This window comes from Beta vulgaris, chromosome 5 (genome assembly GCF_026745355.1).
Source record: "Beta vulgaris subsp. vulgaris cultivar EL10 chromosome 5, EL10.2, whole genome shotgun sequence".
In the NCBI taxonomy this organism is placed as follows: Eukaryota; Viridiplantae; Streptophyta; class Magnoliopsida; order Caryophyllales; family Amaranthaceae; genus Beta; species Beta vulgaris.
The window spans coordinates 7,510,516-7,522,646 of NC_079206.1; the positions used below are offsets into that span (position 1 = coordinate 7,510,516).

The following is a 12,131-nucleotide window of genomic DNA, read 5'->3' on the forward strand; positions in this document are numbered from 1 at the left end:
GATACACTATATCGATCAGAAAAAAATACACTATATCACAAACAAACACACTATCGCAAATAAACATAATACAGCACAGAGAAACACATTATACCACACACAAACACTATATCGAAACTGACAATATAATCCTACTCCCTCCGTCCCATAATATAGTGCCTATTTCATTTTTGGTGTGTCAAACTTTAAAATCTTTGACCAAATATTCTCATTTGTATATATAAAAAAACATATTCATGTGGGATCTTGTTTGATTCGTCTCAATGTGTAGTTTCACAATATCAACTTTTTATATTTTTTATTAATACGAAATTGAAGATATTAAAGGTCAAAGTTACGTCTTGACGACCGTGTAAAAAAGAAACAAGCACTATATTATGGGACGGAGGGAGTAATATTTTATAACAGGTTCACACAAAACTTGAAAAACAAAGTAAGAACTTAAAAAGAGAGAAAATGTAGCAGTTATGAGAGAAAAAATGAAAAGGTAAGGTAATTTAAGGAGAGAAAAAGACAAAATAGTGAAAGTTGTAATAATTACAAACCTACATAACTCTATTGGGTGCATACTATTTAGTTTGCACCAGGTTCATACGAGTTTTTTTAAAAAATTAATTTTAGTAAAATGACTATACTATTCTTCGTATAAATACATACTACCTCTATATTTTTTTAGTTAAAACATTTGCTTTTCACATTTGTCGATACGCTTTTTTAGACGTTAATATCTCTTATCGGCTATAAGTAAAAATTATAAATATTTGATATATTTGAAATTTTCGCATTGAAACTAATATAACAAGACCCCCACCACTTGACTATGTTTTTTATTATATAACAATACAAGATAACTTAAGGGGGCGTTTGGTTCATATTATGGTATGGGTTTGGAATCATGAATAAAACCAAGGTGGTATGGGTTTGGAACTTGATACTTAATACCTTGTGTTTGGTTTCATTTAGGAATGAAAAATCTTCATTTATTTGATACCTAGAGGTAAGGTATGAGCCATACCCCCCCTGGGTTTCTAAACCCCATACCTTATGGGTTTGAGGTATGAGTTTAAAATTTAGAAATAAGTTAAACAAACACTAGGTATAGGTTTTGTTCATTCCAAACCCATACCTCATACCTAAAACTAGTGAACCAAACACCCCCTAACAAAGTTGATTAATAAATAATGCAAAAAAGCAAATAATACAACTAAGAAAATACGAAGATAGTATAATTAAAAAGAATATTCTGTTGAAAGAAGAGATATGATCAGGAGAGACCAGTCGGAGGAGAGAGAATCCCTATAAAAATAAAAAGGGAACGAATTCCGCGTAGACAGATGAGGTAATAAGACTTCTGTGATTGAGACAACTTCATTTTACACTAAACAAACTTAATTAATTCACCTCAACTTAAAACACAAAAGTTAAATAAATAAAAAGGGGTGAACACAATAGAAAGCGTTTTTTCCCCTCTCTCTTCTTCTTCTTCCTTCATTCTTTCTTTCTCATGAAACATACAAACAAACTCCATCATCAATTATATCATCAATAATCCAAAAATCAAACAAAACAAAGAAGCCAAAAACAACACTCTTTCTTTCTTTCTTTCTTTCTTTCTTTCTCCTATAAATAATCTTTCACACCTTCTTTCCTTTTCATACCATATATTATTAATACTAATAATAATCAAAAGTTTATACTATATAGTCTATAAACTATATATTATAATTCAGCTTCAGATGGAAAGACATCATATTATACATCATGATCAGCAGCAACAACAACAACATCAATATCGACAACCGCAGCAATTACAACAACAACAACAACAAATGATACCTAACACGGTTGGGGTAGACACAGGTGATAGGTTCCCACAATGGAGTATACAAGAAACTAAAGAGTTTTTAATAGTTCGAGCTGATTTAGATCGGAATTTTATGGAGACTAAACGAAATAAACTTCTTTGGGAAGTTATTTCTACTAAAATGAGAGATAAAGGTTTTAATCGTAGTGCTGAGCAGTGCAAATGTAAATGGAAAAATCTTGTCACTCGTTACAAGGTAAAATTTACTCGTTCCGCTTTCTTTTGTTGTTCCTATTTGAAATCTTTTTATGAGATGAAATCGATCAAAGTAAGAAGAACTTTCGGAAATGAAATGAAGGAGTATTAATCTTCTATTAGTTAAACTTTGTAAGTATTATATACTATTAACGCGTGTATATGGTATATTTTGATTGATCTGTCAAAAAAGAAAAAGAAAGCGTATTAATCAATGAAATTTATGTTTTTGTTACAACAAACGCGGTATGGATCTTGTTGTACACAAGATTTTGCGTGATTTATGAAATTTAATGTTTTCTATTGTATGAAAATCTGCATTTAATAGGAGTACTACAATACAATATTTTCTAAATTATTTGTAACTGTGTATCTATGAAGTACGAAAACCTCTTAAGCTTGAATTTACCTGTGTTTGAAATATTTTTGAATCTGAAATTATTTTAGTCATTTATTTGCTAATGAAGTCCAGGAATGGTTGAGATTTAAGGTTTTTAATGAGGAAAAATTTCTATTTCTACAACCCTAAGCCTTTGCTAAATACAAAAAATTACTTTCAAATTTGTTCCTACAATGGTGTACACCCTACTACGTTCTGAAATAAGTTATCTAAAAAAAACTCTCACATAAAAGAAAGGAATGTTTCACTTTTTTCAGAATCGAGGAATTAAGTACAGATTAAGCTCGAAAATGAATTGTATTACTTGATGAAGTTATTAGAGTAACATTGTATGTAAAAAGATAGAATAGACTTTTACTAGTGGTAGGCATGTATTGTAAACCCTATATGTTAAATGTCAGGTTAACATAATCAGGTTAACACAATTATTCTCCACACTTGTACATAAGTTTCCTATTATGCATCAAGTCGTTTCCGTGCTACATAATTAACATGTTTTATTAGTTGTGTACATACAATGTGTAATATTGATTATGATTAATGAAAACCCTATATGGCTACACACATAATAATATATTGATTATCTAATTGAATTTGTTGGAGGGAAGCTTAGGGGTGTGAGACAATGGAACCAGAAGTAATGAGACAACAATTTCCCTTCTACAATGAAATGCAAGCAATATTCACAGCAAGAATGCAGAGGATGTTATGGGCCGAAGAAGAAAGCGGGCCAGGCCCATCAAAGAAGATGAAGGCAACAATGTCATCAGATGAGGAAGAAGATGATCAAGATACAGATGGAGAAAAAGGGGTTCAAAAAAAGAAGACTAATAACAAAAAAGCAAGAACAAATATTAGTAGTAGTAGTAGTATCAGTAGTAGTAGTATTAATGCAATAAAGGATATGTTGGAGGAGTTCATGAAGCAACAGTTGCAGATGGAGGTGCAATGGAGGGAGGCGTACGAGGCGAGGGAGGAGGAGAGGCGGAGGGCGGAGGCGGAGTGGCGGCAGAGAATGGAGGCGTTGGAGAATGAGAGGGTGGTGATGGAGAGAAGGTGGAGAGAAAGAGAAGAGCAGAGGAAGATAAGAGAGGAAACTAGGGCTGAGAAAAGGGATGCTCTTATTACAACTCTATTGAATAAACTTAGAAGAGAAGACTCAAACATGTGATAATTTATCATCAATCATCATTTTTCCATGCATGCATGATGCATGCATATTAGGTAAGAAGAATTTCGTTGCAAGAAAGAGGAGAAATTGGGATTCTTTTTGTAAGGGGTGAGAATCAAATTCCTGTCACGTTACAGGGGTGAAAGGTGGGCGGTTTCATTCATTTTATCTTCCTCTTCAAATGTTGTAGCTTAGCTTTAATTAGCTAGCTAGATCATGCAGGTTAGTTTTGTTTTGGGAATATTCTCTCATTTTATTTACTAGTCTTTTTGGTCTTTTGATTCATTAACTAGCTAGTTCTTTAATATCCAAAGGGAGAAATTTAGTAAAGTTTAGCTTTATAAATGATAATTTAGCTAATGTTCCTTGATTTGTACTTGGCAGCTTTTAATAATCTAGAATAAGTTCCTTTTATTGCAGTTCATCAATCTCCATATAATTATTAGAAGTATATAAATTTACTTCACATGGGGTATATATGCTGATGCTGTATAGTAGTACATTATTGTAATTGGTTGTTTAGAAAGAGTTAGAGATTAATATAGAGTGAAACTCATTTTTATTATTTAGAAGTATATTTCTAGGATTATTATGAACCTAATTAGCTTTGTCTTTAATGTCAGGAAATGGATTCTTTAACAGTCTATCCCAACTCCTTTGTCAGTTAATTTTTTTTGGGTACATGAGAAAAGTTAGGACACCCTTCTTTCAACAGAGACTCTTAAAGAATCAATAAGAACAAATTTATGTAACGAGGGGTTCTGTTGAAACATCCACATCAACCGAGACAGCTGAACTGTTGTGAACTTTTTTGATAGAAGTTCCGCTACCTGATTAGCTTCTCGAAAAATATGCTTAATTTTATAGAATCTAAAATGTCATAGCAGTTGCCTAATGTCATCAATGAGGGTTCGTATATATATAGTCCAAGGGCAAGCGTAATGCCCTTGCAGAATTCGTATAATCACCTGGTTGTCTCCTTTAATATATAGATCTTGAATATGCTGTTGATTGGCAAGAATAAGTCCATTTCTTAACCCCCAGGCTTCAACAACGAGAGTTGAGATTTGGCCAAAATGATAAGTTTTGTAGCCATAAGAAAACCATCAGAGTTGCGAATGGCAACAACGTCAGGGAGCCAGTAACTGATGAATCATCAAAGTTTAGCTTGAAGCAGTTGGATGGAGGAGGCTACCAGCTGACTGCAATAGAAGTAGGGAACCTGCAACGAGTAAGTGAAGATATAGTAAAGGAAAAATCAGTCCTAGTGCGAATCCGTTCCAAATATAGATGACATGCTTTATAGTAAATACGATTTAAATTAAACATATTGTTCTCAAAAACAATTGAATTGCGTTCCTTCTAAATACTCCATAAATTGTAACAGAACATCTGTAAGCTAATGAAATAGTGAAGTCTTAAACAATTATTTGTGGTATGAGTATACACTTATATATATATATATATATATATATATATAATTTATATATATATATATATATATATATATATATATATGGGTATATCAATTAGTTGCTTCTTTTGTTTTCTTTATTGTAGTAATATAATCCAAGACAAGAAGAAGATAGAGTATGAAAGTGGATCGTCCTTATTCTTTAGGTAAATAGGAGAGAAAATATGGTTATAATTAAAATAGCGTCTATATTTCAAAAGTAGAGTATCATAGTGTGAAAAACAAACAAACCTTTACCAAATGGGAAATAAAGTATAACATAGGAAAATCTTTCAAAAACAAACTTAAACACAAAGTATGAAGATCTAGATGGAGGAACTAGCTTGTGAGTAGTACATAAGATAGGATAGTAATAATAATGACAAAGTTCGGTGTAAAACTGTCTCATAATAATATTTTTTGTTGCAAAAGAAGGGATAGCAACGTCTCGCAAGAATTTATTGTAAGACCGAGCTGAGTTAATTTTTTTATAAAGAGAGACTAAACGACCAGGTCCTTATTTTATTAAGATGTACTTTTTAATATCTCTCCGTAAGTTAGTGTAAGACAACCTCATCTAAGATTCCATAGATAGTTGGATCAAGTCTATCCTTTTATCAATCAAACTTGCTATAAATCATCAATATGTTTACTTACAGGTTATTAATCAAATTGACTCTAGATTCTCTAGTTTCTCTTTCCCTCTTCCTTAATTTCTCTTAGAACCTGCCTCCAAAGTTGGCTATATCATATAGGCGTTATCATGGTTTTTAATTAAATTATTGGTGATCCCAGATTTTACATCCATTTGTTAGTTACATCATCTATTAAGATTCTTCCTTTTTTTTCATAGTGGTGTTTTTGGAAAATTTTGTCTCCATTTGTGAGACAGATCTACTCCTATCTCTTAATGCGTGTTTAGCTACTCCCTAATGGACAATATTCTTTTTCATTGCTTCATAACTATGGTGAAATAGACTTGTTGATAGATTTCCTCATGCATTTCTTAAGATATGTTAAGATTTATTTATTTTAGTGTAATATGATAATATAAAACAAAAAAATTCATAGAAATATTTCTAAATAATATAAGATTTAGATTTTTATTTTTACAGAATCTCAATGATACCTTTGATACTTATATAATCTATAATGATAATAAATCAGTTATATTATATTTAGAAACTCATTGAAGGGTACGTAGTTCTTACATTATTATTATTATTATTATTATTATTATTATTATTATTATTATTATTATTATTATTATTATTATTATTATTATTATTATTATTATTATTATTATTATTATTATTATTATTATTATTATTATTATTATTATTATTATTATTATTATTATCGCACATTCTTGAATAAAATAGGTGCAAAATATATTATTGTGATGCGGGTGAAACATTCTCTAAATGTATCACTTATATAAATTACTTTTATTTTATGATTAATTATTGCAAGTTCACTTTACATATATAAGCATTTGTACGTGTTACTCTATATTAAATTATAAAATCAATTATCAATTTATCACATCAGCGCTATTTATTAACCACCATGTACAACATACATATAGGCCACATAACATTTACTTCGTATGTGAAAATTTTTCCTTGATACATGAATTTTATTTTTATCAGTTTGTAGACATTTTCACCGAAGGTCTGTCTAGTTTGCACGCATTCCTCTTTCGACTCTGATGTGTTATAGAGCCAATATAGAGCATTATTAGAGCCTATATATATAAGATTACGTATTGGAGCCAATGATGTAAATCAAGGGAAGTTATGATTAGTTTGATGAAGAGCGTGCACGACTCTTGTTTATTTCGGACAAGATTTGTAAACTAGTCAGTTAGTTAGGGACAATCCCAATAATTGAAGAAGAATTAATTATATTGGAGTATGACATGTAAATCGAGCAACGCCACCTACAAATTACTGGAGGGATACAACAAGTTCAACATGAAATCGTCACCAGAAAGAGTTTAAAAGTACCACGAGACTGATGAGTACAGATTGTACATTGGATTGTCGATAATAATAGACCGTGGAGACTGAGTGACTCTGTATACGAGACAGTTTAAAGGAAATTTTTTTCATCACGGGGTTTTTGAAAGGGGGCTCCAAAAAAAATGGACTCTTTCACACTTTGATGATAAATTGATATATACATACATGTAATATGGTGTTGTTCGCGTTAGACTTTGGGTGAGTGACTCTGTATGACTGTATGAGAGCAGCTCAAAAGAAATTCTTCTTATCACGGAGTTCTTAAAAGGAGATAAAAAAAAAGAAATAAACTCTTTCACACTTTGATGATAATAAATTGATACACATATGTAATATGGTGTGGTTCGAGACCTCACGTCGAGGCTTGTTAGAACTTTGGGTGAGTAACGCAGTAACCCTATATGAGAACAGTCCTACAGTTCAAAATTAATTCTTCTTATTATAGAGTTCTCAAAAGGGGACCAAATATTCAGACTTTGATGATAAATTGATACAGATAAGTGAGATAAGTGAGTACGTGACACGGGCATACATTAGACGAGCTGCTTGCCAGTTCCGAAATCCGAACCACACCATATTACGCGTATTGCTACACTTATCGACATTGTCTTGTTTCCATCATATATACTACTGATTTACAATTTCTTTGTTTTTATTATAAAGAGCATTATTACTTATTAGTACATGTTGTAGAGCACTTTCAGCTCTCAATACTGCCATACTGGATATTAAATACCTCTAATTAAACTAGTTGATGTACCCTATATATTGCAATATTGCATGCTCATGCTCTTCTTTTAATTTAACAAAGTACTATTTTTTTATTTTTATGAACGCGTGATCAACTATATTAGTTGATTAGTGGTTAAAAAGGTTACATTTTAGATACTGTGCAAAATGTAATTAAAATTTTTACTATGTAGAGCAAATGGCATATAGTTAAGATTGTTAAATATATATAAAAAAAGATTGAATACTATATGAATAGTGTACAAAGTCACTATTCGACACTAAAAAAATAAGGGGTGGATGAATATGACGTTTTCTATCTAAGTCCTTGTTCTAATAAAGTTCAAATCTATAAAGTGATAAAGCGGTTTGGTCGGACTAGAGGAGTGAAAATCAAACCTCGATCTTTGATCACATAGCCACACACCAATATGCCACGTGAGGCTGACTCATCCATTTTGAAAATAATGCTCCTATAGAAATTAGAGGGGAAGCCCATGGTCTTATAGAGTATTCCAAAGAGCCATGCAGTTAAGTTTCAAAGTATTATGTTCGAGAACTCATGAAATAATATTAACCTACTTTTGACAAACTCTCTTTATAAAATCTAAAATCTAATTCGTGTCCTTAGCTTGACTAATATATTGGATCATTCTTCTCTCATATAGTCATATTGGAGAAAAGAAAGATGAAAATCAGAGATGTTATTATTCCGCGAGAAAAGTGCATGTGCATTTGACTATTTGAGCCTTTGAGGCATTGCATGCACTGTTATGATAGATGCTATGCTAATCACTTTATTAATCAAATATGAAGTGCTTTGGCATATATAATACATTATAATTTACATAAAACATAGGAGTAATATAGATTTAGTTCAAATATACTCTAAGTTGTTTTTTTTAAGTCGGTAAGATGAAGGATCCTACTGAACTGACACCTCGCACAGGTACAACCAGTTAAGTTTGCACGTCAGACTCTTTGGAGGAAGGAGGGATGCCGGAATGGTAAAGAAAATCTGAATCTCTAGTAGAATTTGATCCTATAACCTTGAAATCATGAGGCCAAATTTTTACCATTATTAGACGAAGCTTTGCCTTGTTGAAATATACTGTAAGTATATGTTTGTTGTATCATTGTATGAGACTTTATGGAATAATTCTTACCTGACAAAGCGCCGTCTTGACTAGTCATAACTTCTCTAAACTTTGCTAGATTGTTTGACCATTACATCAATAGATAAATCTATTACATACAACTTTGACTGCTTTGAGACCCCAATGGCCAAATCTTAATTATTACTACTCATGTAATCTTCAGCTTAACATAAGGAGATACACGAATACTTAATTCATAATCGCCACTTAACTAAAAGATCAGCCATTATATATTCATTATGATTACACCAACCTTTATTGATAATGCATAAAGATTAGTATGATCATTAAACTATTTTATGACTTCAATTTTTAGGATAAGAATTGTTATAATATATAGTTTTCAACTTTTTGTCAATACTCAATAGTTAGTCCATCTTCGTTCCATAAAATTAAATAATTTGTTGAATTAGTTGTTTATATATTGTGAGCTATTAATTTAAATCATTGGTTAAAAATTTGTTGCTAGAGATTAATTGTGAAAATAGTTGTTCAATGGACATCTTCAACGCAACTAGTTACGAAATAACATAAAATCATGTTCATTTATAACAAACTAAAAAAATTATAATAAAGAGTCAAAATTTCTAGTACTACTTGTAGAGTTGTACTGTTATTTATCTTAATTATTTCAAATATTCAAACAAATTACTCCTTTTTAAGAATCAATAAGGAATGGTGGAATCTCATTTGAAAACCAAACTATTTACATATTATTGCTGCCATGATAACGAGCGGTCAAGACTAGGGATATCAATGGGTAATGGACCCTACCTGAATTCGTGGATCCAGATTCGATTTTAGCGAATTTGGATCCTCAAATTTGGACCCAACAGAACTGGGTACGATATGGATCCTAGTTTTGAAAAGCGGATCTGTAACGAGTTTTAAATTATTACTCATGCCCGGATCCGTGTACCCGTTTTTCAAAAGTTAGTTTAAAATATAAAAATAAAATGATAAAACATAATGTTAAACTTTTGATATTAATTATGATTCGATTTGTTATATTAAGGTTGAATGCTTGTTTACTTCAACATCAACAAATGAAATGATAGATATCGTCGTTTTGTTATTTAAAAACTTTAACTATTGTGAAAATTAGGGTTGTTTGCATAAAATAGGTTAGGATGTGTTTCGAATACGGATTCATAAGATCACTTGGCTTTGGATTCTCAATTTTATATATTGCCCATCAATCCATGTCGAATCTAGATCCATACCTGAAAAACGGATCTGGATTCTACAAACTAAATAAATCCAAATCCTATCCGAAGACATCCCTAGTCAAGGTTGTGTATCAAAGTATTGCCGAAACAAACTACTCCCTCCGTTTCCTAAAGATCTTCTCTCTTTCCGTTTAAGTGTGTTTCCAAAAGATCTTCCCTCTTTTACTTTATTCCTTATTTGGAATTTATTTCCCCCTTTTTACCCTCTCATGTCCTTATTATATGGTCCACCATTACATTATTTATTCAATTTTACTCTTTTTTTCTCTCTCCTACTTTAACCTTTTTTTATTTGTTTATTTATCTTAACCCTTTTCTCTCTCCTACTTTACCCACCCCACACCCCACAGAAGTGGATCCTCCTTGGTATCTATAGGAACAGTAACAAGGAAGATCTTTAGGAAACAGAGGAAGTAATTGACAAGAGAACGATAAGTCAAAATGCCTTACCACCAATGTTATATTTTATTTTATTTATAACAGTTTTCATAGCACCCATAAAGAAGTAGGGCAAGTTCTAGTAGCTAGCTTGCTCATGATATTGCTCTCTTTTATGCTTCCCCACTTCATTTTTGTAGGAGGGGAGTCACAATTAATTTCCTGACATAAATTAAAGGTAGAGGAAAAAGTTTGGTTTGCATTAGAGTTGATAATTTTGGCCCGGTTCGATCCAATATTTTCCGGGTTTTGGGTAGATTTTTGGGCCCGTGGTTGGGTCCGGCCTGATTTTTTTCCTTTGGGTGGGCTTTGGGAAAGTCAAAAATAATTTTTTAGTCTATTTTTTCCCGGCTCGATTTTGATATGAAAAGCCCACTTATTTGGGCTCGAAATAACGGGTTTTATGCACATAATTTTGGCCCGACCAATGGACAATTTTTTAAAGCTCGACCCGGCCCATGATGACTTCTAAGTTGCATATTTGGATTTTGACCAAACCCAGTCCAATTAGAAATCAAATTTGCTCGTTTGTGGATTATGAGTCCCGTTTCAATCATAAGTCAACTTACACCAAATCCAATTCAGTTGGAAAATTGCTAGTTTAGAAAATCAAACTTTATGAAAATAATCTATTTTTGGTCCAATGATTCAATATATATGGAACATAAATTTTTAAAACTAGAAATAACATAAATTTATATTTTAATCGTTTATGTGTCATACGTTGGCCGAAGCGGCCAAGCCTTAAATAAGTCTCAAAAAATAATATAATCATATTAGAAAATTTTAAAATAGTTTCAGAAGATAACATCAGGATATTATACTTCTTTAGAAAGATTAAATGCTTATACATTTCAATTCTTTCGATTTTCCAAAATCAAAATACCTTCAACTAACCCTATCCAAAAATCAAAATGTCAAATACAATTTAAGTCTATTCCAATACAATATCAAATTCCTATCTAGGTTAAAATCATCAAAATTCTATATAAGATAATATCATTATACAAATAATTACCATTTTAATCCAATCACACTAAAAATCTTACATGTTTTTCTATTTTTCTCTATCTTCAATAACTAACCTTATTTATCATACCCAAATATATCATCTTGTTGTTATATTTAATTTTAATAAAATATTAAAATTCTTAACCTATGTCTTGTGACATAGGTTAGAAAAGTCCTATATAAAACCCAATCCAAATAATTGATGCAAATTAAATAAGATTGGACTTTTTATGTAATCCAAATAACTTTTCCTTTTGAAAACTGCTACTACATCTATTGTTGTTGTTTTACAGATGATTTTAGGGAGAACCGATGATACCCCAATTTCGAAAATTGAGACGTGGTACCTATAAAACATTTAGTGTTTTTTTTTGTGAAGGTTTATTTACATTGCTTTATAATAGGGGGTGGGAGATAGTAGATAGAAGGAGTAACCTATTCCAAACTGTTATTATAACTT

General features: G+C 31.2%; 1 protein-coding gene across 3 annotated transcripts; it reads left to right on the forward strand.

Moving 5' to 3' along the window:
* The first annotated feature begins 1,286 nt into the window (after positions 1-1,286).
* Positions 1,287-5,056, forward strand: LOC104892498 (trihelix transcription factor GT-3b). 3 transcript variants are annotated; one of them, XR_007274609.2, is made up of 3 exons: positions 1,287-2,060; positions 3,073-3,852; positions 4,675-5,056. XR_007274609.2 is itself a non-coding variant. In XM_010678450.4 (2 exons), the coding sequence occupies exons 1-2, from the start codon at positions 1,737-1,739 to the stop codon at positions 3,628-3,630; spliced, it is 882 nt and encodes a 293-aa protein (XP_010676752.1). In that variant the 5' UTR covers positions 1,287-1,736; the 3' UTR covers positions 3,631-4,202. The 3 variants fall into 3 exon arrangements, 1 of the variants encoding a protein (XP_010676752.1); XR_007274608.2 differs by lacking the exon at positions 4,675-5,056 and adding an exon at positions 4,254-4,668; XM_010678450.4 differs by lacking the exon at positions 4,675-5,056 and having other exon boundaries at positions 3,073-4,202.
* Positions 5,057-12,131: the final 7,075 nt, after the last annotated feature.

Bases quoted from the DNA above. Each gene is read 5' to 3' on its own strand.
- LOC104892498 (XM_010678450.4), top strand. From the start codon at position 1,737: ATGGAAAGACATCATATTATACATCATGATCAGCAGCAACAACAACAA. The intron at 2,061-3,072 runs GTAAAATTTACT...AGGGAAGCTTAG, and splicing joins ATCTTGTCACTCGTTACAAG to GGGTGTGAGACAATGGAACC.